Source organism: Astatotilapia calliptera, chromosome 20, assembly GCF_900246225.1.
Source record: "Astatotilapia calliptera chromosome 20, fAstCal1.2, whole genome shotgun sequence".
Lineage (NCBI taxonomy): Eukaryota > Metazoa > Chordata > Actinopteri > Cichliformes > Cichlidae > Astatotilapia > Astatotilapia calliptera.
The window spans coordinates 20,267,454-20,294,807 of NC_039321.1; the positions used below are offsets into that span (position 1 = coordinate 20,267,454).

The 27,354-nt window shown below is 40.3% G+C and overlaps 1 protein-coding gene across 1 annotated transcript in view; it reads right to left on the reverse strand.

Annotated features, from left to right (window-relative positions):
- Nucleotides 1-1,531: 1,531 nt before the first annotated feature.
- Nucleotides 1,532-27,354, reverse strand: part of hdac7a (histone deacetylase 7a) — a 55,895-nt gene continuing 30,072 nt past the window's right edge. The window contains exons 3-26 of the mRNA XM_026153494.1: nt 20,010-20,203; nt 19,781-19,871; nt 19,013-19,133; nt 18,740-18,834; nt 18,099-18,221; nt 17,753-17,862; nt 17,052-17,153; nt 15,370-15,541; nt 14,785-14,990; nt 14,213-14,416; nt 13,716-13,941; nt 13,238-13,371; nt 12,965-13,085; nt 12,178-12,227; nt 11,533-11,640; nt 10,971-11,026; nt 10,397-10,484; nt 10,165-10,284; nt 9,974-10,071; nt 6,015-6,133; nt 5,524-5,657; nt 4,926-5,007; nt 4,650-4,788; nt 1,532-4,537 (exon numbers count right to left, since the gene is read on the reverse strand). Coding sequence (XP_026009279.1) covers nt 4,495-4,537; nt 4,650-4,788; nt 4,926-5,007; nt 5,524-5,657; nt 6,015-6,133; nt 9,974-10,071; nt 10,165-10,284; nt 10,397-10,484; nt 10,971-11,026; nt 11,533-11,640; nt 12,178-12,227; nt 12,965-13,085; nt 13,238-13,371; nt 13,716-13,941; nt 14,213-14,416; nt 14,785-14,990; nt 15,370-15,541; nt 17,052-17,153; nt 17,753-17,862; nt 18,099-18,221; nt 18,740-18,834; nt 19,013-19,133; nt 19,781-19,871; nt 20,010-20,203 — 2,936 coding nt within the window. The 3' untranslated portion in view covers nt 1,532-4,494. The remainder of the gene's footprint in view (nt 4,538-4,649; nt 4,789-4,925; nt 5,008-5,523; nt 5,658-6,014; nt 6,134-9,973; nt 10,072-10,164; nt 10,285-10,396; nt 10,485-10,970; nt 11,027-11,532; nt 11,641-12,177; nt 12,228-12,964; nt 13,086-13,237; nt 13,372-13,715; nt 13,942-14,212; nt 14,417-14,784; nt 14,991-15,369; nt 15,542-17,051; nt 17,154-17,752; nt 17,863-18,098; nt 18,222-18,739; nt 18,835-19,012; nt 19,134-19,780; nt 19,872-20,009; nt 20,204-27,354) is intronic.

The window sequence follows — 27,354 nt, forward strand, 5'->3', positions numbered from 1 at the left end:
TTACATACTGACACAGTATGACTTCGTAAAGCATCCTAAGCAGAAAACTCCTGAAAAATAAAACTATCTGCAAAACTTTCTTGAAGTTCTTATTTTCAGTGATTGGTGCACAGATTTATACTCTCACCACGCCTTCCTTGTCTCCTGTCTCTCTTGTTAAACTGTCTCCTTTCCTTTCCCTTCCTCCCCCTGCTTTCTGTTTTTTAACGAGGTCTGTGTGCCTTTGCCCGGTCAGGAACACTTAATTCTTCCCAAAAGAAACATGTTAAAGTGCAATTAAGTGCTCAGGAAATATTTATAGTATGTTTAGACCTAAATAATAACTTATAGCTTTATCATCTCAGTTGTGCTACTGTTTTGAAACTTGATGATTTAACAAACACTAAATGAATAAAGCTTTTGCACCACAATGTAAGAGTATTTTATTTTCATTTTTATGATCGCAAGGGAACATACAGTATAAAACTAAGTGAAGAATTTCGGTACAAAAACCCTGAATTGCAAACTATCCAGTGATGACAAAGCTCCCAAATAAAACAAGAATAACGTGATCTTAAGACTTGTGATATCTGTCTGCTAAGATATGTAGCTCCCCGATTTACAGCTTCTGATGTGCTGTGGTTTACAGAAAAATATAAACCCAAATGATTTTGACACAACATAAATACACTCACCAGCAACTTTAATCTTTAGTGTTAGCTTGTTAGCAGCCATCGTGCTGGATTTATAGATGCAAAAGTGACGATATTCAGATAACAGATGAAGTCCTAAGTTTTAAGCTAGTGCTAGCAAGTTTGATTAGCAATCAATTACCAACCATAACAACCATCTGAAAGGTGGGACTTGAAACTAAGTGATTTAGTATTTTTAAATGTCTCTTATCAAGTGACACGTTTTCGCTGTCAGCTACGACACTACATCCTCACAGGTTAGCGACACTGACATGGCATAGCAGAGCCTGACTTATCCTCCCATTTTTCTCGCTAATGGAAACAATAAGTTACAAAACAAACAGAATGCTGTAGTTTGTCATTTCCTTTGTAATTAAAGGAAAGTGTTTACTGAGCTAGCAGACAAAAGAGCCTTAAGCATCATTAAGTTGCCCCCTGCTGACTGTTAGAAAGAAAGCAAATTTAAGGTACTTCCATTATTTTTTTACTTTTCTGACCTAGAAATGTCCACCTTTTATATACAGTATTTCAGATTTACTGCACTTCTTTTAGAAATGCAATCATCAGATTGAGTGGGGGCAATCAGGTCCGTCAGCTAAACGCTACTTTTATTATCAAAAGTATATATATTATCAAAAGTGATATTGCATGTATACACTTATTAAAACTTGTATTAAATGGATAAACAGTTCTAGCAGATCTCAGACTAAATGAGTCCATTATGTTCATAATTTCTGTTTGTCATAGGTGTATTTTCCTTTCTTACGATGGGTCTTTTCGTTTTCACAGTCTAGTGTATACTATTAGTGTTAATTTCTGCAGAAAAAATAACTTTCTGAAAAAAATGACACGGAAAAAAATCAAGGGCTTATACTGGAAATTATTTTTTAATCAAGAGGAAAAGACAAAAGTACAAAATAGATAATCTTTCTATACATACAAATGGTAGGAAATGTAAGAAAATAACATAAGTAAATAATAAAGAATAGTATGAAATAAAGATTTCAATGTCATGTTTAGAGATACAGAGTTACTGTACGTCCAGTTAGTTAAGAGTTACCAATACACATACTACTGAATGCATCAAGGCACATGTGCAACGTGTATTTTGGTCTTTGAGTTACTATTTACAGTGTCTTTCTTTAAGAAGAAGGTACAAATTACATAAGTAATAAAGGGAATTAAGAGCGGAGGCAATACTGGCCTCTACATAAGACCAAAAACACGAGTATAATACAAGAGAGGTCATTTACAGAATCACAGACAAGCAGTTTAACACTTGCAAATCCATGCACATTATGTACTAGTGTGCATGCAATAACAACACACTCTCTCTCTCTCTCTCACACACACACACACGTCAGATAACGTTGACTTCATACTTTACTTTCTTTTAAGAAAGAAGCAGCATCGCGTTTCAATGCTGCCACTTTGCTGTCGAGAATACTCTGGTACTCTACAAGAAAGACATACCAGCTGCATTTATCGGAGAACAACGATCCTCCGTGCAACATTTTCTCAATAATTCCTGTTGAGATACACGTGTACTGCAGCAACATTGGGATAATAAAAAAATTTAAAAAAGGAAAAAAAAAATACATTTTGGTGTCCACTGTAATTTTTGTTTAAGGTAAAAGCTCCGAGGCCTCCTGTCGGGCAGAGTGTACCCAGGGTCTGATTAAAACAAATGCTTAAAGTTTATTTTACCCGGATTTAAAAAAATGATTCTTTGTTATTTATAAACATCAAAATCATGGAATACAAAAAATCTAATTGTGCTGCTCAATCAATCAAATCATGGATGTAAAAAAAACCAAAGAAAACTTTTAGACAAAGCTAAAGAGTGACTGCACTGATCAGTTAAGAATTCTAGTAGTTATTCGCTGTTAACAGAGGTCTGAACTTTACACTTTACCTTCAAAAGCTCAACTAAAAACATTAGTACTGGTCATCAAAATGTGAAACTGGTCAAACCTCATATGATGGGAAAAAAAATACTTTAACAAACTAGATTTTGCTACAAAATAACCTAGAAGAAAAACGAAGAAATACAGTCTTGGACTTTGACTGTTTGGAATGCCGAGCCCTTTATATGCTTCTTTAAGAGGGTGGTCCAACCCCCCCAAAAAAAACAAACGTCAAATGATTGACAACATGTCAATTAAATTACAAACATCAGCTTAGATGATGGACTGACGTGTTGTAGCGTTGTCTAGGCTGATTGCATGATAACAGTTTGAATGAAAAGATTCTCACAATGAAGTTCACTTCAACATAGCATTCATTTCCTTAATTAGGCTGTGATGGATTATAGATAATGACCTAAATATTCAACAAAATAAAAAAAATAAAAAAACAAGTCACTGTACTCATTAACCAAATCAAACAATTTACAAAAAGACTGCATATGTGATGTTCATCTAAATCCACAGGTTTAAACGTTGTTTTACAAAAGTCAAGTCGCTGCGGGAGCAGTATCCATACTGGTCCTTTGCAGTGCTTCAACACAGTCCCATCACCAAGTGCAGGCTGTTTTAAGGCAATTTTCTTTGGGTGATGTCCTTTAAGTGCATTAACAGTATTGCTACTACAATAGAACAATACAGTGGTCCTCAGTGGTGCCACGGTGGAATGAACACTCCTTTAGTCTCAAATATAAACAATAATACACAGTATTGAATACTAGTGGTACATCGATAGTTTGTCATTGCTGTGTGTGTGTGTGTGTGTGTGTGTGTGTGTGTGTGTGTGTGTGTGGGCTTTTAAATGCACATGAATGTAAGACACTGAACAGCAGTAAATAATAATTCTGCTTTGAAAATATTGCCTACTTTCAGATGAATTAAACTCTACAGTATTTCAGCCCAGACGTGTCCACAGTCAGTCAGAGAACATTTAAGACATCTCAGATGAAGAGTGGGAAAAAGATAGCAAACAACATTTCATCCAAATCTTCAAAAAAACCTTTCAATTATCTACAGAGAGGAGAAGTTTGTTTTTTTCTTTCCCAGAGCTTTGGAATTTCTCATGGTTCACATTATGGAATGAACAGTGCAATAAAACAATGAAGAACTGCCCGTTCTTTCTTTGTTTTGTGTCTTTGTTTCCTCTTCTTTGCTTTGTCGTCTTCTTCTAGTGGTTAAATTGTAGGTAATGACATCATTATAGCAGACGCAGCAACTAGGTCTCTCTTTTTTTTAAATCTTGTTTCTTAATGATGGGGCCACTTCTTCATGGTGCTACGTTTGCATCGTGTCCATCAAGCATATACGCCTTTACCTGATGGTATACAGTAGTTTTGTTCTGCATTGTTTTTCATCCCACTCAGTTCGAGTCTGATATGAGAAGCAATGTGGCAGAAAGAATTTATGATCTGAAGTTTCCCTCTGATGTTGGTATTAAGGCAAAGGTAAGGCACCAAAAACAGCTGCTGGTGCTCAAAGAGGAATCAGAGCTCAAGTCCACTTCTGATTTTTGGTCTGATCCTCAAAGGTTTGTGGTAACAGGGCTGTGGCCCTGACAATACGCACACACACACGGTCCAATGTCAGTAAGAAGACATGAGAAGACTATTGAAATCAACTTGTATTGCTCTTTGGTGAGGTTTCAGAAGGTTACTCAGCTGCTGGCTTCAGCTGAGTGGTTGAGGTGCTCAAAACGGCGGGTCTGTAGAGGTTCAGCATTGTGTCTCAGTTGGCCTGCGTATGTGTGAAGAAGGTCGGGGCTCAGTGGCTTTGAAAATATGTGTCCCCTTCATGTTCATATGACAACACGGGAGATCTGAGGCTTCTGAACGTTCTGCGAGGTGATTGGTTGGGTTTTCCTACATGGAGTCGCTGTCATGTTCCATTGGCTCATCAGGGAGGCTGGAGGGAAGTGTGAAAAGCACATGTGAGCAGAGACCTGGGAGAGTTTGCATCAATATAAAGGATGGAAGTGGGATTTTTGACTGTGTGTGTTTGTATCCATGCACTGTACCTCTTGCTTGAAAGAACTCCAACAGAGAGCGAGGCCAAAGCCTTGACAGCATCCGTTTCCTCACAGTCTCTGCTCTGAGCAGCCATGTATGACAGACCCACTGATCCACTGTAGGCCTTCACACTCTGCCAGTACTGACCTGCAAACACACAAGACGTAACAAAAATGTCAAGCGAATTTCAACGTTGTAGTTTTGACATCATATCCACTGGTTAAGTGTTGATTACAACTGAAATAAAAATGCAGAGAAGAGGATGAAACATAAGCGCTGCTCACTTTGTATCTGTATGACAGTTTGTAGGGAGCGGACTGCGTTAGCGTTGGGCTTCTGGAGGAGGACATCTTCCGGCAGCGGTTCCTACAGGACAAACACACAACAAAACACCATCTTTAGAACCAAAATGGCTACGACAGTATCATTTAATTTCTACAAATTGAAAAGACATTATTTATTTTTCATTTGAAGCTTACACATGCACAAACTGGTTAAACAGAGAATGTTTCATTAGCCTGCCTGTTTTGCAAGACCTTTAAAAATAGTCTTAACATCCTGACAATAAACCAGAATTCAACTGACCCTGGAAAGAATTTCAGCACTGATCATCTGCTGGTAAAGTAGGACTGTGATCAATTCTGTCAAAACTTGGCACTATGTTTATTGAAATGGAAGCACCACTTCAGTGAGCACATTGTGGTAGCTGATCCATGATGTGACGAGTGACACTTGTACAAAATGAAAGAATAACGAACTCCGAGATACACTGTCCCTACCAAGTCCCTCTAACTGTAGTAAAAAATGGGACACTGTGCTCCAGCTAACTGTAAAAAAACAAAAAAAAAAACAAACACTAGTAAAGAACTCCATTAGTCATACCTGTATGCCCAAGAGTGAACTGACACAGGCTTCAGATGCGTCACAGATTGCTGTGAGGTCGTGACCTCCCTCAAGGGCCAAAACCAGACGGCCTCCTGCTAGAGACATCAGCTGACGGGTCAGGAAACCAAAACCTGCGGCGAACACAAACACGCACACAGAGTTGTTAACATTAAATGACAACAAAGCTTAGCAGGTGAACTGTTGCAATTTCCAATAGTCTCCAAAAACAAATGCATATTTTCATCCGTAGATCCTCCCACAGCAACATACCAATTACTAATTACTGTAATTATGGTAATATCAGCAGTGAAGCAAGACACAGTAGAAGGAACTTGAATCCTGCTCTTTTGTTCATGCTAAACATGAGCTTCAAGAAACTCAAATATCTTGAGACACTCAGGGTCTTAACAGAAAGTTTCACTGTCTCCTGCTACAAATAAGACAAAAGTTAAGGCCAAGTGCAGTCTGCGGTGGGAAACTGTTCTTACATTTGGCCGAGACCTTGTAGCCTCCTAGAGGAGCGGGGTTTCCCTCGGCGGCGTCAAACCCGGCTGACACCAGAACTACATCCGGAGAGAACTCCTGAGCGATCGGCATCACCACAGACCTGTATGAACACACAGAGTTCATAATGACTTCAAGGGACTGGGAAGGGATGGTTGTAGGGGACTCTGCTGGTTTCCAATACAGTCTTCAAAGGAGTGTGTAATTTTACTCAAATATCTTGTGTGTTTTGTACTTTTGTGTCATTTTCCTGGCTGTAACATGCGCCTACAGTTGTTAGAAACACATTGCTGTCGAGGAATAGGACAATAGATTCTGATGTGCACATTTGAGCCTTAATTATAAAGTTCAACAGGAAACTGAGTCACTGATTGATTTGAAAAATCAACACCATTGACAAAATTAACACAAAATGAACGTGAAAAACAAAACAAAAAAAACGATATATTGACATCACCACTGAAACATCGTGGGGGAAGTTAAGTTGCACTAACAGGACACAAAGTGATGAAAAGCAAAGAAGAACCAGCTGTAGTCTCCATCTCTGTTGATTCAATGTTTAAATAAACTGCTGACAGAAGCACTTCGGTGTGGATTCATTTCATTAGGGTGCTTATGAAGACCGGCCCTAGCATTCAGTGAAATATAGCCGTTTTCAAACACAACTGGGCATGTCCAAACTGGACACAAGACAAATATTTACCATTAAATCTAAAGAAGTCATTAACATGACAAGTGAAACGACGTACTGGCTGATCCCAGACTCAGCAGCCCGAGCACAGCTGACAAAGAACTATTGTTTCCTCTGTGGGAGAAGCTGCAGAGCTCGAGGAACACAAGCCAGCTCAACAAAGTCATATTGTTGTTTTGTCAGCTCTTATACTTGCTAACTTCTTTGTGGATTTCCAATAGATGAAATTGTCCTTAATGCTCTTGTTGTTAGGGAAGAAAGTAGTACTGTCCGGAGACGGGGAGAAGCTCGACTCGATGCTGTCGGCGAGAAGTTCAAAGCTGCAGCGTGCGAGTCTGTTTCCCATTAGAGGCTTGTCACTCTCCTCACGTCATTGACAACACAGGGAAAAAGAGGAAAAACAGTCCATCTGGGATCCATTTACCTTCATTATTCTGCCTGGGGACTTTGGAGACCTCCCCTCCTTCCCCCTTCAAGCACACGCACACACAGACACAGAGGCGCACATATCCAAATGCATGCTGCTGACATGACTGCGTGCAGATGGACAACATGAGCTCATAGAGAGAAATAAGGTCGCCGAGATAAAACAAACACATTCCAAAATGAGCGTGCACGTGCAAACACGCACGTGCACTGATGCAAACGCACATCAGCGGTGCTTTGATTCGTCCAAAAATTGTAATTCATAAAGCAGGCCTCAGCTTTATCACACCGATGCAGATATGAATCAAAAGCGTGCGCACACTCCTCACTCATCCCCACACGCCTGACCGCAAAACCCAACCCCACCTCCCCTGTAGAGCCATTAAAGCTGCCACGGTCCCCCCAGAGAGAGAGATTGCAGACAAACTAATGGAAAGATGGAAGAAAGGAGGGGAGGGCAGGATTGGGGAGAGGAGGGGACGGTTATTAAAGATCAATCAAGGGAGGACAGGAAGAGGGCGAGAATGTGTGCTGGGTGGTGGTGGGTGAGGGTTGGGGTGATGGAAAACTTAAGGGTGGGGAGGGTGAGTGAGGGATAAGGTGAAAATACAACAAAGCTCCCCCTCTGCAGCTAAGCGCTTGCAAACTTAACTCATAAAATGGATTCTATTAAACAGCGCCGGCACTTTGTGTTTTTCCACAAACCCTTCGATGCTTTCAAAAAAAAACTTTATTAATTACAAAGCGCATTCATAGCGCTTTAAATGCTGGGTGGCTGAGTGGTGAGGGAGTTGGGGTTTTTAAAAAGTTTTTCAGGCAAAGCACCTCCCCATTAGGGCTTAAACAGGGATTATGTTGACCTACAGGCTAACCATAATAGAATTATAAACATTTGCTTTCAAAATAGCTAAAAAAATACTTCCAGCTAATCCTCATCAGGAAATCCAGCACAGTTATTTATTTATTCTGAACACTGTCAGAAAAATGAGCTCACGGCTACATTTAAGACGTGCAGGCTGATTCGATTAGCCTGACGTTCTAAATAAAGATCTACTTTTTTCACAACAAGAATAATTCAAATATGTAGTAAATCTACAGAGGTGTTGAATGGGTGGGTCTCAAAATCGGTGCACCATACTTCACTGCACGTGGAAGAAATGTGAGTTTCTGAAGTTTTGCAACTTATATACGAAAAGCTCACATATTAGCATCAGTATTATTTTGAATAACTGAGAAGGCAATTATCTGAGAAAGCTTTGATGTCGTGATCTTTTGTCCTCATGGGGCTCCAGGCAGAGTGAAAAACAGAAAATTACTTAGAAGTTCTATTAGGTCCAGATCTGTGTTATGTACTAAAGATGATACTCTGAAGCAATTTCACTGTGTCCACTGCAGATGAGTCAGCGCGCTCCTCTCAAGTAAGATCTGATTACTTTAGAGACCCTTTCAATTTAATTTTGTTAGTGATCATATTTTTTTAAAGAACTAAGTCTGTTTTAAATCTGAAAAAAAGAGATCAGTATTTTAATCATGTTACTCTAGAAGGTACAAACATCCCAGATAATCAAAAGCGTCCTGAATGTTAGGGACGGCATTAAAACACTGAAGTCAAGGGACCAAACCTCAATACAAATGATCAGAAAATAGATCCACCGGCTTTAAAGGGAACAAAATTTCAAACTGAACTTACAGTAATGTTTCTCTTCACACTCGACACAGAAGTATTTTTGTCACCATATGCCCTTGGAATATAAGACATGCTCTGACTATCAATGTGCGGATAAACCCAAAAATCCAAATAAAACTAAGAGCCAGTCCTAAAACAAGCACTTTTAGAAATGCTCTAGAACTAAAGGAGCACTGCATAAATAAAACTCACACAGAGTGAGCTTGTGTATTATGGGGAGTAAACAGTCAGAACTAAATATTTTGGCAGATCACTGTTGAAGGCGCACGGCTATTTTGTCATTTCCTGAGTTTCCGGATTATGACCGATCCACCTGATACGTACTTGAATATGTTTGATCTTACGTGTTTGGGTTTAAACATTTGTGGACATGCATATATGCAGAGTTCCCCCACTTATGTCTTTGAGCTCACCACTGTGCCTCTTTTCCAGTAACCACATGGTTGCCAGTGTTTCCTTGGGGCTTGGAAGCACCAGACAACCAAAGAGCCCACAAGACTGAAACTTTATTGGTGCTAAACTCCCACCGATGACAATTATCCAACCCACCAGCAGGAAGTAACGGTTTGCAATCTGTCAAACACAAGACCTGGAGACCATTTACTGTAAACCATCTGAAGTTATTGGAAACAGGGAGGGCTAGACACATGCTCTCCAAATGACAAGGATTATTAATTACGCAAGAAGTACGTCAGAGGTAGCGGGGAGCTGAGTCTCTGATCGACTTCAGTGTTTCAGTTGTGGCTCAGTTTAGAGGAAATGGGAGAAATCTACTGATTACACTTGTGCTAAATGACACTGTCCTTATCAATCAAAACTACTGTCATACAGGAAAAGAGAAAATACCTATAAATGTTCATTCTTTCTACACTTTGATATATTTCCAGTCTCCATGAAAAAGCTAACGAATAAAGAACTCTGTGTAATAAAGCATGGCGAATGCAGATATTTCCATGGATGGCGCAAGAGGCCAATGGAAAGTAATGATGTGAATCATGTATCTTATTCAACAAGGCAACCTTCATTCAACCCAACTGAACATTTAAGAGAAATATTTCAGGGAGGTTTCCATCACTATATTTTAATTTGTCACCCATTTAGCTGCACTGTGCTGTAAACGCAGCCAGAGTTGGCTCTACCTGAATGCAGCGAGGTATTCAGCATCTCCCATGGGTGGGTCCAGTCCTCCTGTCCACGCCACATTCACATTAAAGCCCTCACCAGCTCCAGATCCAACCTAAACGCCAAATAACAAAGACAATTGATGTCATTCTTCTCTGATAGCATTACTCTCTCAAAAGGGAAGCAAACAGTCCTGGATGTCACCTACCTCAGCGGGAGACCCACTGCCGGGGAAGAAGTTTCCGTCGTCATAACGATGAAGTGAGATGTAGAGAACACTGGGGTCGTTGTAAAATACTTCCTCCGTGCCATTACCATGGTGAACGTCCTAGCCACGGCGATGAGGAGAGATTACTTTAGCACAATAGTTGCCACAGTCATGTTCTAAGGGGATGGGTATCACACAGTAAAATGAGGCCACAGTTAACAGGAAGTCTTACCCAGTCGACAATGAGGATCTTGCTGACGCTGAGCTTGTGTTGGAGCTGTTTAGCAGCTATAGCTACAGAATTGAAGTAACAGAAACCCCTGAAAGACAGAGACAGAGCCAATGTTTAAAGACAAAGAATATAAAGACTTTAATCTTTAACTGACAAAAAAGTAAAGGTAATTGGTTAATGAAAAGACCTGTGTGATTTTGACTTTTGCCATTTCCTTATTCTTGGTTTCAGAGACATGCAAGGTGTTCAGTACTAATACAAATGTTTAAAAGAAGGTATCCGACTGGTCTCCAAATCATTCTGAACCATGAAAATTGTCCCTAGCATACAATCAGACAAACTATATTTACTCTTTAACAGGGTAAAGAGTCCTGCAAAAGTTATTGATGCACAAATATTGCTTAAAAAATTAAATTAAAAAAAGAAAAGAACATCGTGTAAACAAACCCCCACCACAAAAATATTATATTCTGTCAGTTTTTTTTCCTCTTTCACAATCATCCACAGAGGACGTGCTGACAGCGCAGTAAGAACAGGAAAACCAACTATGACTCACACACAAACACACACTTACATGGGATTGGAGGGGTCTGCATGATGCCCTGGTGGTCTGACAACAGCAAAGCCATTCTGCAAAGAAGAGATAGATGCCACTAATTAGCATTGTGACATGGTAAACTTTAACAGAGCTGTTCAGAACCTACGATCTTTGGCACACAAGACTAAAGACTCACGCGTGCCCAAAAAGGTACAATGCTACTGTCAAAAACCCTGCTAGGCTCAAGCTAACTGATAGAGGTCACGTAAGGAAGGATGGTTTACATCAGTGCTCTTTGCATTTATAGGAGTGAAGTAGCTTTCTGATCTCTTAATAGATCATTTTTAATCCCAACAAATGTTATAATTTTGGCAGTTTGTACTATTTAAGTGTAACATCTAGCTTTGTTAGCTAGCTCTACTATACCAGTGCAATACACTGATGCGGTATATTATATGCGCAGGTGACTACATGTCGGAAACTACTAGTTTCCGACATGTAGTTTTGCAAACAAAACTACATGTCTGAAACTAGCCTGTCCATCTGTGGTCTGTCTCTTTCACACAGCGTTAGATGACTGCAGAGTTTTGAGTCTCACCTTTAGTTCTCCTTTGGCCACTCTGAACGCCAGCTCCACGACACTTCCTGCTGCCAGACGTGACGCCGTGGAGGTGTGCGACTCATTCCAAATGGTGTCATTATCAACCTGCCGATCCAAAAATACAAATGATCAGTATGCATTGAAGGAAGCATTAAAAACTACACAGTTTATGTCGCTGCTGCTGAAATAATCTCATTTTTTAAAACAGAATCTCCTGCACTAATGTGACTCGAGAGTAAACATGTCACTTTTCTCTCCCATGTTAACACAGATCTATATTTACAAGTCATTTTTCTTTCCATTGGCTTTTTTCTCTCTCCTCTGTTTGTTCGCAACCTGGCATAACTGCATTTGGCTCAGACGATGAAATCTAAGGCATTCCTTTCATCCCGGGTCCTGGACATGTTGTTCTCATTAGTCTGAGTTGTCATGGTTCGACTTGGACTGTCAGGCAAATGTTAGCGCAGGGCTGAGCCAGGTCTCTTTTCCACTCTAATATATTCTCTTTATTTCTGTCTGTTTTGTAATATTCGTGTCTTTGCTGCGTTTCTTTGAAACAGTGTTGACTTTCATTATTTCAGCGATTGTGGCATTTTCTACGGCATTCATTAAGTCTTGGTGTGTATTGTTGGTTTTTCTTACCCCTACACCGCCGCATGGTAACATCACAAACATCCTTTGAGACAGGATCCCTGAAAATCAAAGAGAAATATACATTTTTATTGTGCATTCATACATTTATTAGAAGTAATTGTTTTGTTTTTTAAGCTTGTATAATCCTTTTATGTCATGAGGAATCAGGCATATTGTGATTAAGCTATCATAATGCCATAAATGTCATTTTTGTGTATAAGACAGCATACACAAATACACGCTTCCAAAACACATTTATTTCATATAAATATTTAAAGAGAAGTGCAGAGTGTTTGTCTCCCCCATCTGGCAGTGAGAATAACTGCAGAACTGAAAACTTGTTTTTGATGATAAACTGTTTTTGTCCCTGCCATTAGATTTTTAACAGTTTAATCCCTCAAAAGACTTATACATGCCTGATCTTCATTTAATATTCTTAATTTCTTTAAAATCTTTCCACCATTTTTCCACTGCTGATGCCTCCAAGCAGCTCCTAACAAACTCTGTCTTCACTGCTATTGTTGATCATCTCTCTTCAGCTCTGTCAAACCAGCCTTTACTGGTTTGAATAAAATTAATCCATTTTGTCATCACTCGATTTAAAACCCAAGTACGCTGCCAAATACAGAGAGATCTGACTGGTTCTGACAGGCATAATCAGCACTGCATGAACTCATTTGGCAGGGATTGAATTCAAAGGACATTTTGTGGATAAAAGTATAATTTCTTTCACTCTAAAACCCTTGAAATTACTCTTTGATGATTCTAAACACAATCAATATGAGGTGAAGCGTACCAGCCAGTTTGCGGTTATCCAGTTTGAGCCTGTTGAGCGGGTTGGTGCCATATAGCAACACGTGACGCTCCGTGTGGACGGACTGCAGCTCCTCCAGAGTGGCTTTACGGCCGCGGATACTCTGCAAGACGAGCATAACATGCATAAAATGATGATACATTCGAAATCAATATCTTATTAATAACAATAATGATACCTGACTAACCATATCCTGTGTGTGTGTGTGTGTGTGTGTGTGTGTGTGTGTGTGTGTCCGTCCGTCCTGTGTCATACCTCGCACTGTCCCTTCAGGCCTCTCTCCTGTAGTCGGGACCAGATGCTCTGTATCCTCCCGGCATGCTCTGGGTGACTGCTGTTATCTCCACAGGTACACTGGTGTTTCAGCATTTGAGAGTCATAGACGAGGCCTGTGTACAAAAAAAGGATTAATAACAACATGTTAGTCGAGATGGCCATTTTGATAAGAACTGCCACCAGTAATCACACACCCACTGTTGCAGATTAACCACTATTAACTGAGCATGCTCCTCACTTATGATTTTTGTCAACATATCAATATAAAGATTTACATTTAATAAAACACAACTAACTCTCGTGAGTAGACCAGCTATTACAGCACATAATTTGTGAAACCATCTGGAAAAACCCTGTCAACTGTTTGATAGATCTGACATGTTATACAGCCCCAGCCTAAAAATAATAAAAATTTGTACACAGAAGGTGCTATATGCATTAGAACACTGTGACTCACCAGTGGTGAAGCGTGGCTTGCTGCTGGTGTCTTGTGCAGGCAGACTGAGGGTTTTCTCTGGCAGAGTGAGAGAGGTGGAGGCTGGGGAAGACTGCGTACGGAACACGGGGCGATGGACGCCCAAGCCACCAACGGCCCCGCCGCCTCCACGCAACACAGGTACTGCCAGGGTCTCCATTTGTCGGTGGAGCTGCTGCAGCTGCTTCTGCTGTTCCCATAGCAACGACTAGTGGGAGAAATTGATAGGGAACATAGATAAATCAGATATACAGTCTATAGTTATCAATAATAAAAGAATAAAAAGGAGAAAAAGTTAAATTACACAAAGAAAAATGTTCAGTTGCTACTAATATGAAATATGCAGATGCCAGTGTTAGGCTGCCATCTACAGGACTGGATGATGAAGAAAAAATTTCCACAGTTGTGTTTTACCCAACTACCTGTTTGTGTTTGTACAAGAGTGTGTGTGTGTTTGAAGGTAGTCTATGTTTCCAAACCTGATTAAGTATGAGGGCATGCTGCAGGTTCATCTGCTCCTCTTGTGTCTTGGATGCTGATGGCTCCACTTCCCTCAGCGACTCTGACCGCCCTCTGCTGTGATAGGCTGGCTCCGTGGGTGACGTCCCGCCACCGTCCTCTGAGTCCATATCCTCAGAAGGTATCTGATGCAATCTGGGCTTCTCACTGGACTTGGACATCAGCTGTACATGGACATACACACGTTAAAGATGGATTTAAAAGTAAAAAATGTTTGTGAATCTGTGTTCAGTTCACTTTAATCCATTAAAAAGAGAGAGAAAAAAAAAAAGAACGGCTCAGAATGGCTGATGTCGCAGGTAAAGTGAATTTAACGAGTGAAGGGCAATGAGCTGTGACAAGAGGCTTAATAAAACAATCTCAAGAAAGGCTCAGCCTCCCCCACACCCCCCTTAATGACAAACCTGGGTGTACCTTTAATCATGTTTAAAAGGTTACAGGCAGCCAGTTTTATCAGTCTTGATGCAAATGTGGCAAAGAGGAGATCATGTATGATCTCAAACAGCAATGAAAGGTGCACATGTATTCCTACCTTGCCCAGGTGTGTCTGCTGTTTGAGCCTCTCCAGTAGTTGTGTGTTGTGCTGTTGTTGTAGGAGATGTGTGTGAAGCGCGTGGGGACTCTGAGGAAGGGGTTCTGAGCGTGCTCTGCTCAGGGGCTTGTGTGATTGAGCACCTCCAGCAGACAGGTGGTCCAACGGCTGCGCAAACTGAAGCGGAACGGAGTCTAGGCCTTGAACTGCCAAGAGACAGGGTGATAAAGAGGAAATTCACTTGCGTGAAAGCAAAGACATACGTTCAAACAAAATGAAAAGAAAGAAAAGTTACTCAAATGAAGCACACAAAAAAGGTGAGAGATTAAAAATAGTCTGAAAGTCAACAAAAGTGCATTCCCAATGTAACCACCAGGTGGTGCTGTAACATTTCATTCACTAAAACTAATAACAGGGTTACACAACTGTCAATACCATGGATGTGCATATTTTGCAGCGTTGTGCTTCTGTTTTAATGCTGATGTAGTTTAGCAAATAAATCACACATAACATTAAAATGAAAACTTTTCAACTGTGAACTGCAGAGCTTTTGCCTCAACACTGTGGATGAGTGCAGAGTCTCACCGGTGAGTAGCGGAGTGCGGACCAGTCCAGATGGCTCCAGGATGATGACAGGTAGGTGTGGGTTCATCTGCCCTGCCTGATCTTCTCTGCTGAGGGGGAGGAACACTGAAGAGCCGCCGGCAGTGACCACGGGTACTCGGCTGACCTTCAGCGAGGACAGCTCTCCTTCAGTCTGCACACACAGTTGAAAAAAAACTTTGTAGTCACAGCAAACACACTAGTTTACGTTCAACACGGATGAATTCACAGGACAACAAATAACAACACACATTTCATTGTGACAAACATTTCTGTGTTGATCAGTTCTGACGACACTGATGTAAAGCGGAAGTGACATAACCGCCTAAAGTGTCTTTTAATTTCATCACGCTGTAATGTCAGAAAGCCAGAGTTTCAGGTCATAGTGAAACAGCAACTCCTGAGAATCAAGCTTCCTTTAATTGACTTACTTCCTTTGTAAAACAGGATATGTGAAACAGAGATTATTTCATTCACTTCAGAGAGATTTTGAAGTCACTGTGATGTGACTTAGGTTAATTGTAACACTACAGACTGCACTGCACAGTCATCTCAACACTCAGATTTGAGTCTAGATAATTTATTATAACACAAATTTAATAGTGCAAACCTCCGCCAAATCAGCTCACTCTCTGCGCAGCCTTTACTTTCAAGGACACAGTGAAGTATTTTGTATATATCTGTTTTGTTTTCTTTGTTCTCTTTACATTCAGAAGTTTGGAGTGCCATAAGAACAAATACAAAGTACAGGCTTTTGTTATTTGCCTTGCTGAAATCCTTTTTAATATACGGTTTATAATATATTGGGATATAGTAAATATATAGCATTCATTTTACTGTTAAGTTTTTTTTTTTAATGTTTAGCAATAAATAGCAAAGGAAAAAAAACCTTATTCAGAAACAGTGTACATTAATTTTTTTACCTTAATGTACATAACAAAGTCATAATAATTAATATGATATTTAGAATCCTTATATAACATTCCCTGTATGCCTGTATGTTGTCAATACAAACTGGTAACTGGAGTGGTTCTCATGTAGTGCTTTTCTACTCCTACCTACAACATGACTTAGTCACCCCTTCACATCCAATCATAAAACCACTTTTTTTCCTATGCTTTCTAGCTAACAGTCACACACATCGACACTCTGATGGATGCATCAGAGAGCAACATGTGGTTCAGTATTTTGCCCAAGGATACTTTGGCAAGCAGTCTGGAGCAGCCAGGGATCAAAGCATGAACCTTACCAGTAGTAGATTAGTTCCATCGCCTGAGCTACAGCCAACCCTAACCCACCCACACAAGGAAATTAAGAAACATAGTTTTAAATAGCTCTATATCGCATTATGACTTTTCACCTTCATATCAATCTATTGTGAGGTCAGAGGTCAAATGTGTCACGATATTTAAAACTTCAATCACAGTTTCTATGTTATAAGGCTTTTTGTCACTTTTTGATTAACAAATAATCAAGTTGACCTTGAACAGATGTTTAACATGAAACTGCTCTACACCCCTAAAAAGTTCAGTCAGAATTCATCCAAAACCTTTCGAGATGTCGCGTTTACAGACAGAATGACAAAATGACACGCACACACACACATAAACGCTACCAGAAACATAACCTTCTTGGCAGAGGTAAGAAATGAGTTCAGTTTTTACCCTCGAGTTAGCCGGTAGTCCCAGTGTGATGGTGGGCAGGGTGGAGGGACTCTGGATGGTGAAGTTAGCTAGAGTACCATCTCTGAGCAGCAGTTTCTGGGCCTGAGAATACCAAACATAAACATGATGTAAAATTGAAATCCAACTGAAACTGTGCTGATGAAAATAAACTTTCCTAATCTACACCATATGTGAAAAAAACAAACAAACTGATTTTCACATTTTAAACCAAAGCTGGTATACTGTCTAACATTTTCTACTGTTAATAATAACTGAAAATGTTATTATTTAGAATAATTTCAGTCTGTTTTGAGCTACTCTACACCAGCATGGTCTAATGAAACCTAAGCTAATGTTTTGTCTCTAGCTGCCTCTACACTGGGAAATCATGAGTCAGACATTCGCAGCAGGTGTGACAGAGGTTGCTTTGTTTTGACTTTGATGATTAAATGAATTATGTATAAACAGCTGACAAACAGTGTTCCCATACTCTTATGGATTTAAACATATCATTACCCAGCATCTCAGCAGCAGCCAATGCATGGAAAACAACTTTTTAACCCTGCTCAAAATGCCTGTTTTACTATTTTACTAAAACAAGTGTGAAAATAACTTAATATCATTACGTCAACTTAGATAGAGTTAATACAGTAAAACTGAGAGGACTCAACAGCACTGTGTGTGTGTGTTTCTTGTCAAACCTCATGTGAGAGGCCGCCTGCAGATGGCAGCAGTCCATTCTCATTAGGCAGACTGTCGTTAGGAGAGCTACAGCCAGAGACTGGAGTGCTGCTGCTGCTCGGGGACGAGTCTGCAGACAGACAGACAGAAGGTGAGTTTGATATTTGACTATGAAGCTCGATTGTGTTTCAATCACATCACAGCAGATCAATCAAACAATCATGTACAAAACAAACAAACAAGGCAAAAAACCAAAAATGAACAAATGAAAAACGTTGCTCGCATCGGTAATAATTGAGAACAGCTTACGGCTACAATAATGCAGCGCTCTTATGTATTGCTGCATTTGTGTGTCTGTAAGGTTACCCAGTGTATCAGGAACTCTGTGCTTGACAGTGGGTGGGGCACTGTCTTTGCGGGTGAGCGGACTCTTGCGGGTATTCAGGTGTTTCTTCAGCTTGTTTTTCACCTTCAGATTAGGCTCCGACGCTAGTGAATAAGAGATGAACAAAGGAATATTACTTCATGCTGTTTGCTGACTGTAAAAGCTGAAAATGAATCAATTTCCATGTAATGAAATCCCAAATGTTCACAATGTGTCATAACAGGAAAATGTTAGTGTTACCAAATACTTAATCCACAGGAACTCTTACTCTCTGGACTGAGTAAAGATTATTCAGTAGTTTTTGATAGAAAGGTTGGAGACAACCTTTCAAAATAAACATATATATATATTTTTTTTATTTTATTTTTTTAAACAGATTTTGATTCCTCCGGTTTTGGCATGAAGTCAGGAGCAGTGCAATATTTCTTCCCTTCTGAAAGAACTAACTGAAGTAAATATTTCACTTTGCTATTTGAATGATAAATGATAAATGACCAGGCTGTCTTCGGGTCTTTCACGTCATAACTCACTTTCACTTCCCTATAGTGTCAATTCATAGCTTCCGCCATGATATGTATTCGTCAGATTTCTCCTTAATAGGATTTTGCGTCAAATGTTTCACCTGCTCTGCGCAGCGGCGTGCCCTCTGGACCCTCATGAGGGGGCTGCGTTGAAGAGGAAACAAGAGTGGGTATGCTAGGGTCAGGGCCCAGCTTTCTGCAAAAAACACAACATAACAACAATTACACATCAAGCCATTCATGTAAACACCTGGTACAGCTTTACTTCAAATTCACGATATAAAGTGCATTTAAAGAATAACACTATTATTATGATGTGACTGTGTTGTACACTTAGTGTTTTGTGTTCTGCTTGTTCACACATGCTGCGTTACCTGTATTGGACAGGAGGTGCAGTCAGAGAGTTAGCGTTTGTTCTTTCCAGCTCAGCCTTTTTCTGCTTCTTAAGAATCACCTCCTGGAGTTTCTGTTTCACTAAGGAACTTGCCACCGCGCCTGTCAATCAGCCACAGCAACCAATCAAATCCACAGAAACATTTACCAGCTGTATCAGCATGAAGGGAGGAGCAAGCCCTGCCTAAAGCACAGTGTTCACAGCTAGACATTATTTGCATAGTTGTGCAGGAAATAAATACATAAATAAAACGCAAATACTATACATGCATGTATGCTTCCGAGTGTCGATGCATTTGTGTGCAATGCACTGTGAAGTCACCGGTTAGGCCTGAGACTATGTTTGCTTCCATTCTTGTGTGTAAGTGTGCACACCGAGGTGGCAGCTGGTGCTAGGAGTGATCAAGTCAATATTGACCCAGGGACTTTATGTGCCTGGATGCAAAACTATATTTATCTCCACTTTTTCAGGTTATATTTAGATCTCACTTCAAAGAAAGCAGCTTTGCAATTGAAGAAACACTGTGTAGCAAAGATGAAGATGATCTCTTGCAGGGACTTTCCTCTCTGGCCATGATTAGTACTCTGGGCCATAATTATTCTTAAATTTGTGGAAATGGTTTTATGAAAAGTGAAAAAAATAAATAAATATTAGCTGGAGTCTTGTAGAGACCTGTAGAGTAGCAAAGTTAGAGTTTAATTTCCAATTTTGTGTGTGGGTGTGTGTGTGTGTGTGTGTGTGGACTCACTCTGTTGACTCTTGTCTTTGTGCTTTAGCTGCTGCAACTCTTGTTGTTTCTCGTGATGTTCGTGCTCTCGCCTCCTTTGTTCCATATTAAACTACCCCACCAAACACATACACAGATTAGCAACATTTATAAAGCAAAAAGTCAGGTAAGACTGCAGTGTAATAAATATATTGTACACAAGTTTTCCCAAGAAGTCTTTTATGGTTTTACTCAGTTTTTTCCCCCTTACCCGGATTTGCTGGTGAAGCTGTTGTTGGGAGAAGGAGCTGCGAGGTTGTGGGGAGAATGGTGAAAGGTGTAAAGGCGGGTGCAGCGGGGTGAGGAGCACCGTGTCCGAACCAGGGCGCATCCCCCGCTCTCCCACCCTGAGATCCATGGGAAACAGCAAGGATGTGCGCGACACTGCCACTGCCACTGAGGAATCTGGGAAAAGGCAAGGATAAAGTGAAGAGAGAGAGACAGTTTGCCCAATCCTCAATGAGGAACAGTTGATGCTCTGTGGGAAGTGCTGAAAAAACAAACATTTAGGATTTCAAGGAGCACATGGGAGTCGCTATGAAGCAGGCTTTATATAAATTGCTTTACAATAAAAACGGAAAAGCACAAAATTATTTGGGCCTTCTAGATCTGTGCTTGAAATAGCTTTCAGGAACCTTGGGACAAATTACAACAGAATTTGAAACTACAGCAGTGAAAGCATGAAAGGCTCTTCAGCAACTACCTAAGCTGATGCCCAATGCAGTACACCAAGACCCAAAGTGAAGGAATAATAAGAAACTGACACAGGAATCAAGAAAGTTGGGTTTATGTAAACACAACAAGTAGAAACAGCATTCCTGAAGCATTTATGGCATCTGTGTAGGTCTTTCATTACCAACACTCACACGAGACACACACACACACACACACACACACACACATCCATGCTTTTTGCTGTTGGGATTATCTGCATCGCACAGCTGAGTCAATGGGAAAGATTGCCTCACCCAGTGCTAAAAACAAGATCCAGGGAGGGAACAGCTTGGGAACAGCTTGGGGGTGGGGGGTTTCCGTCCATGAGGCACACACAGACACAAATGTCTACACATGACTAAAAATAAATAAATAAATAAAATAATATACAGTGGCTCAAACCAAAAAAGAGACAGAGCTGTAAGCACATATAGGTATTCAAATATATCTCACCACACATGTGGATAATGCTGCAGCAGGAGACACACATTCACCTGCATATGTCGGTTTATTTATTCACACATTTGAATAACCACCCACGCATAAACAAGCTTTCCGAAAGCAAGCAGGCACACGTACGGTAAAAAACATTTACACACAATCACGAGCTGCACACAAAATAGGCTTGAGTAAATACCGATTGCACAAACCTGCCTAATGCTTAAACTTGCATGTGTGCACAAACACGCGCACGCGTGCATGCACACACACAGCACAATGAAATAACTTCATATGACATCATCTTGGGTGCCGCTCAGATGTCGGGCTGCAGAGTGTGAAGTAAATGTCACTCACAGCGTGGCCTGGCCTGATGCCAATAGCAGCACTTGACTGGATATGGGCATGAAGGGAAATGAATAGACGCCACAGTCTCAGGGGAATTTGTAAAGTAATCGCCAAAATTAATCTTATTTGTATTCGTGCAAACAAAACGATCTGCTTCCAGTCTGAAAAACAAGACCACCTTACGAGCCAGGAGCCGGTGGTGGTCAGGTAAGTCAAACAGCTTTCACCAAGGAGACTGCAGCTCGAATCCCACACTATCATAAAAATAAATATTTTTACACTTAAGCTGCCTTTTCTCTCACTGTTTGGTTAGGTTTGAGAAAAGATTGTGGTTTAGGTTAAAAGTCCTTTACCGCATGTCTGACAGCTACTACATTTTGTAGGTTACCTCAGTCACGAGTGCTAACAGAGGAGTTTAAAGAAAGAAAAAAAATACTCAATGTAGTCAGAAAACACACTTTCAGTTTCAAAATCTTGCTGCCCTTCATGAAATACAGGACCATTCATGTTTATGTGCACCACATAACGTCAAGCAAACTGCCTGAGGGCCAGAAACTCACCTTTAAAAGCAGCCAATCCAGCCCCTTTAGTTGGCCTTGGAAAATGTAAAAGATTTAAATAAAGGAGGGAAGATTTTTCTTGTTTTTTTTGTCTGAACTTTTAATTCCGTCCGAGCCAGAAGTCTAAAGTTTTACAACAAAACTATCTGGTTAAGCCAAGAAGCTGTGCTGATGCTTTTTTAAAGTTTATTACAGTGACCGCAGAATGACTGAAGATGGAAATTTAAAGCACCATGTTGACATTGTGCATCTCACGCTGATCACCATTCGCTTTGTAAATGGATGATTTATTCATTGTGAATAATTACATAATGTGCATGGACTTCTTCAGAAGGTGACTATTTTTACAATCTGCGACAAGGCTGGGCATGAACACAACAGTACAGAAGACAGATGATGTCAGTAGTGCTGTGTCTCCTAGAACAAACATTAAACCTCACCTACTGTATTAGATCGTCAGTACTCTTCCTCCATATTAGGCTACAAATGCAGAAAGACATCCCGAATGCCGGCCGTGGCTGGAATAATAGAAATCCCTTGGCAAACACACACATTCACAAAGACACAGGCGGCTATGCACACATATTTTCTTTAATGACAACACAGAATAATAACGTCATTATTCTGAGGAAATGTAGAGGAGAACATGCTCGTGCAAGGAAACAAAGGCTGGCACAGTACACACACACACACACACACACACACACACACACACACACACACACACACACACACACACCAGTGTCTGTCACCCTGCTCTCCTGAGTTATAAATAGCAAATGGCACTCTATTCCAACATTTACCTACATAGACGTCTTTGTTTCTACAGGGAAACCACAATCTCTCTTCTAGAGTAACCCAGTGATGTCACCTGCAGCTTCTAGTTAGTTGTCAAAAAAAATTAATTAAAAACAAAAAAATAAATTAAAAAAAACACAACGAAGATGTCCATGAAATGCTGACCCACACACACACACACACACACACACACACACACACACACAAAACAGCTTTCTCTTATTAATTTCAAGAGTTTGGAAAAATCCTCATTACTGCCAAATGTTGCTAAACTTGCTTGTCTTTATGAAGAACTTACAAAACATGAAATCACTTGGCAGTAGAGCGCAATTATCTCAGCAGAATACAATGTAAAAAAGTTTTTTATAAACTTGTTACTCCCTGATGTGTAATCTGTGTACCAAGCTATAACTTTATTTGACACTGTTGATATCCAGCAGACCTCTAAGGAACGTCTGTTACATGTTACTCTGCATTCAAACTAGACTGACCAGGGGACTGGAATCAGTTGATTTCCAGCACTCTTGACCCTGACCAGACATTGTCCGGTAAGCCCATGTGAACGGGAGTGCAGGACACACACACTCACAGCCTCGCACTGACATGCCGTTAGCGTGGAACCTCACTGTGAATGAAGACCCAAAGTAAACGCAACCATCCTAATATCTGGTCTTTGTCCTTTAACAAGATATAAACATTTGCCAGTAATTATTTAAACACAGGACAATCATTTTGTTTTTGTATTTCGGGGGGTTGAAAATCGTGTAATTATACTGGTTTTGGTACAAACTACTGCATTTCTAGTATTGTGATGTGCTTACATTGGAGTATCCGGTTGTTCAGTGATGACGCGACGAATCCTACTTCCGGGTCTAAAGTAGTCTGCGTTTAATATGGCTTTTGTGTTGTTAACATGTTTAATGTTATGTATTTTCTTCTATTTGATCTCAAAAAGCTCCTAAAACAGTCAGTGATCCCTGTTGACCTCCCTCGGCTTTTATTACCGCTAATCATTTATTTAAGCTCAGTTTTTAAAACCTTAGGATGAAACTACAGCCCAGCCCATGCAGCAGTATATGAAATACTAACCTCGTATTGTGGATGGATTATCTCAGTTGTTCTCCTGGCTGAAGTTTGGTCCTTTTACAGCATCCTGCCATGCGATTACATTTGTTCCTGACCACCGAGAACACTCACGGTAACTTTTATCAAGTGGAAAAAAAGTTAGCTTGTTTATATTATGCTAACGTAGCTGTGTCGCTAGCGGTCACGCAGCACATCATTATATACCAGCTAGCCCAACTTCAGTCACCCTACAAACGTCACTGCTGTTTAGTTTTCTGTCTTCATTTATGCTGGAAGTGATAACAGAGCTGTACGTTTTAATTTGTTTCCAAAACCCCGCAGTCAGGACATGCTATATTGTATTTAGATAGAAGCTAGCGAGCTAACTCCCTGCTAACTTCTAACTCCGTTAAATGTCATAAATTCCGTTTTCATGGATGCCTGGATGTTAAACTCAATTGTTACACCAGGTAGAGCAGAACGCTGATCATTTTATTAAAGATGAAAGACTTTAGACAGTTTTTCAACTCTCAGTAATGCCACAGTGATCGTTTGATATATGGACCTGCAGTGGAGTTTAGACCCAGACACGGCTAGTGACGTCAGACTGAACAACCGGATAGGACTCAGTAGTCATCATGGTTGAATGCCTCATGAGCTGCCCATGAAGCCAACATGACTTTAAGGCTAGACACCATGTAGTGGTTTAACTTCTGCAGGCACATTTAAATCATTCAAAGTCTCTCTCTCTGGGGCCTCTCCCAGTAATACGAGGCTCTGGTGTTTTCAGTTCCCTTAAAGAATGGCATTATGTTACACTTCATTACATCTGCATGTTGCACTCAGATAGAAATAACAAATCTTGGCCTTGTGCTTATGATTGCATGTTGATTTTATTTAAAAAGCACAGCTATTTTCTGCAAATAGAGCTGGGAATGCATGTGCTAAAATAACATGCATATCATGCACACATACATTTAAGCAATAGGTCCTTTTTCGAGCATTAGTAACATGATACTCATGAAAGCCAAAGAAAGTTGAGAAACTAATTTTAAATTTATTTTAAAACCCCCACTGCATTTGGAACTTGATGGGTTTTATGTATTTATTTGTCCCAAAGTTCCGGAGGAGTACCAAAGAGGTTATGTTTTTGGTAATGCGTGGTAATTGTGTGTGTGCCATTCTTTCTGTGTGTAAACATGACAGTTTGGAAAGAATTCTGGGGTGTAGGGCGGGGTCATCTTAACTATCCATTAAAATATGACTTTCATCCATCAAAGTCTTCAAGGTCGACTTAATGATTTATTTGAGAAAAATGTTTACTGAAAGCCTGATAACTATGATTTTTAATAGCTGACCCCAAAAATATGTTATATCACTAAAGGAAGTACAGTCAAGAGAGAGAATGTGCTGTCTAATTATTTGGAAATATACTGAAGTAGTAAAATACTATATAATAAGGTCAAGTTATTTATGTCCAGTGACAGACACACACACACACACACACACACACACACACACACACACACACACACACACACACACACACACACACACACACACATATATATATATAAACGATAGTACTGTTTCCTTAACAGTAAATACTGCCCAGAGAGTGAGCTGTGCTTCTTGTTAATGTGTTTTTTTTAGCCTTACACTAAATCTGAGACCAACATTCAGAAAACAACGTGGTCGTGCATTCAGCATCGGCAGACTTTTATACTAAAACAAAACGGTGCCCACATCTTCCAGTCAAGGGTAACAAAGTAACTACTCTGTGTGTTTAAATGTGCACAGAACTCCAAGACTTCTTGTTGCCAAGATTAAAACTTCAACATACCTAACACTGTAATAGGTTACGTTTTATTTTGAAATTTGGATTTAACGGTGACACACAGCTAAGCTCTTTGTGAAACAAAGACAGACAAATTCAACTGAGAGGTTTACATTCAGTGAGTGTGTTTGTGCGAGTGAGAACGTGTGGGAGTGTCAGTGTGTCATTATGAAAATTACCAAGGGTGCAGTACGATACTGCTCGCCTAGTTGCAGAAACCGTTGGGAATGTGCTGAATTATCAGGCAGATTATGTAGATTAGGTGCATGTCCTCAATGAAGACAACATGAAATTCAAATGGGTGCGTCCAGATGTGTGTGACTGATAGAGAGAGACAAGGAGTCCTTCCCACAGCAAGTGATTTTGGGTAATCCCTTACATCTGAGTCCTCCCTTCTTCTATTCTTTTATTCTGTACTGGTGTACAGCTCAGTCTGGACTGGTTTTACAGGTAAGACAAGGATATGCAAAGGCCTCTCTCTCGTTCTCTCCCTCGCTTGGTATTTTCCTCTCTCCCTTTCTTCCTCAAAACCATCTTGTGGAGTGGAAAATGGGGCGAGAGAGAAAAAGCCGCTGCAATAAAACTGAGGAACACTGGAAAGAAAAGAAAACAACCCCAAAACAAAACGAAAAAAGTACAAGCAGACAAGAAAGGTGAAGAGGTCCCCTCTCTTTAACACCGTGTAGGTAAGGCGAGTTATTCTCACTCACTGAGAGCTGACAGCCAGAATAGTGCCACAAGTGAGAACCACTCACTATAAAGTCAACAATCAAGAGAGCACACAACCACTTTGTGTCTTGTCACACATCCAAATATAGTTAGAACTCCTTCTCTTTTCTCTCTGCTGCATGCGTGTGTGTCTAAATCACACTACACCTTTTAGAGGCACCAGCTAATTTCAGAAGATAAAAATGTCATTACCGCAAGGTATCTGTTGAGCTGCAGGCACAAAAAAAGACTCCAATGCAAATTAGGACCTTTCAGATGAAGGAAAGAATAAGCACAGTTAACAGAGGTTCAACGACATTCAGAGATCAAATCAAATCAAATCTGAAAGAAGGCTGCCTTTTGACTCCGATTTTCGAGTCTTTCTCTTTAAGCCTGAGACGGCATTCATCCATGTTATTACAGTGCTTTTTCAAGCTTATGTAATAGAAGAATCCACCTGTGTTTATAATGTGGAGTCAAATATGATCGCGCACACACTCTGAACACCTGTCAAACCATTGTGCGCTTAGTGTGATGGTATTTGAGGATGTGCGCGTGAATACTTGCTCCATAGAATTCCTGATCCAAGCCTGCAGCATGTCTTTGGAGCGCTTTGCCAAGGAAAACAGTTCCAGTTTCATCCAAAGCAAACAAATGCACGATCAGACCCATGGGGTTTAAGCCTGGCTCTTCTTAAGTAAGCAGCTTCTTATAATCTGCAAAAACTAAACTAAAATAACACACTGCAGCAGTTATCGGAAGCAGGATGAGAAATGGTCAGCTCTTGAAGCCACATGTTGACACAAATAGAAGTGGCTTTATGAAACTTTATGTCACCATTTTCTGATGCAATGTAAATCTGGCAAATGACAGCACTTAGCAGCGTGACTTTTGATCTATACTAGGCTACTACTAGAAATTCCCTCGATGCTAAATTGCACACTCGTGCAACGTATATTCCTGAAATTCTACTACTTCTCACTTCCTTATTTGCCAAACCAAAAATCTGAACTTTATGCTGGAAGTGCATTTTAAACCTTCCTCTATGTTGCTGACTCAACCAGAACCATCCATCGATAATAGCAGCA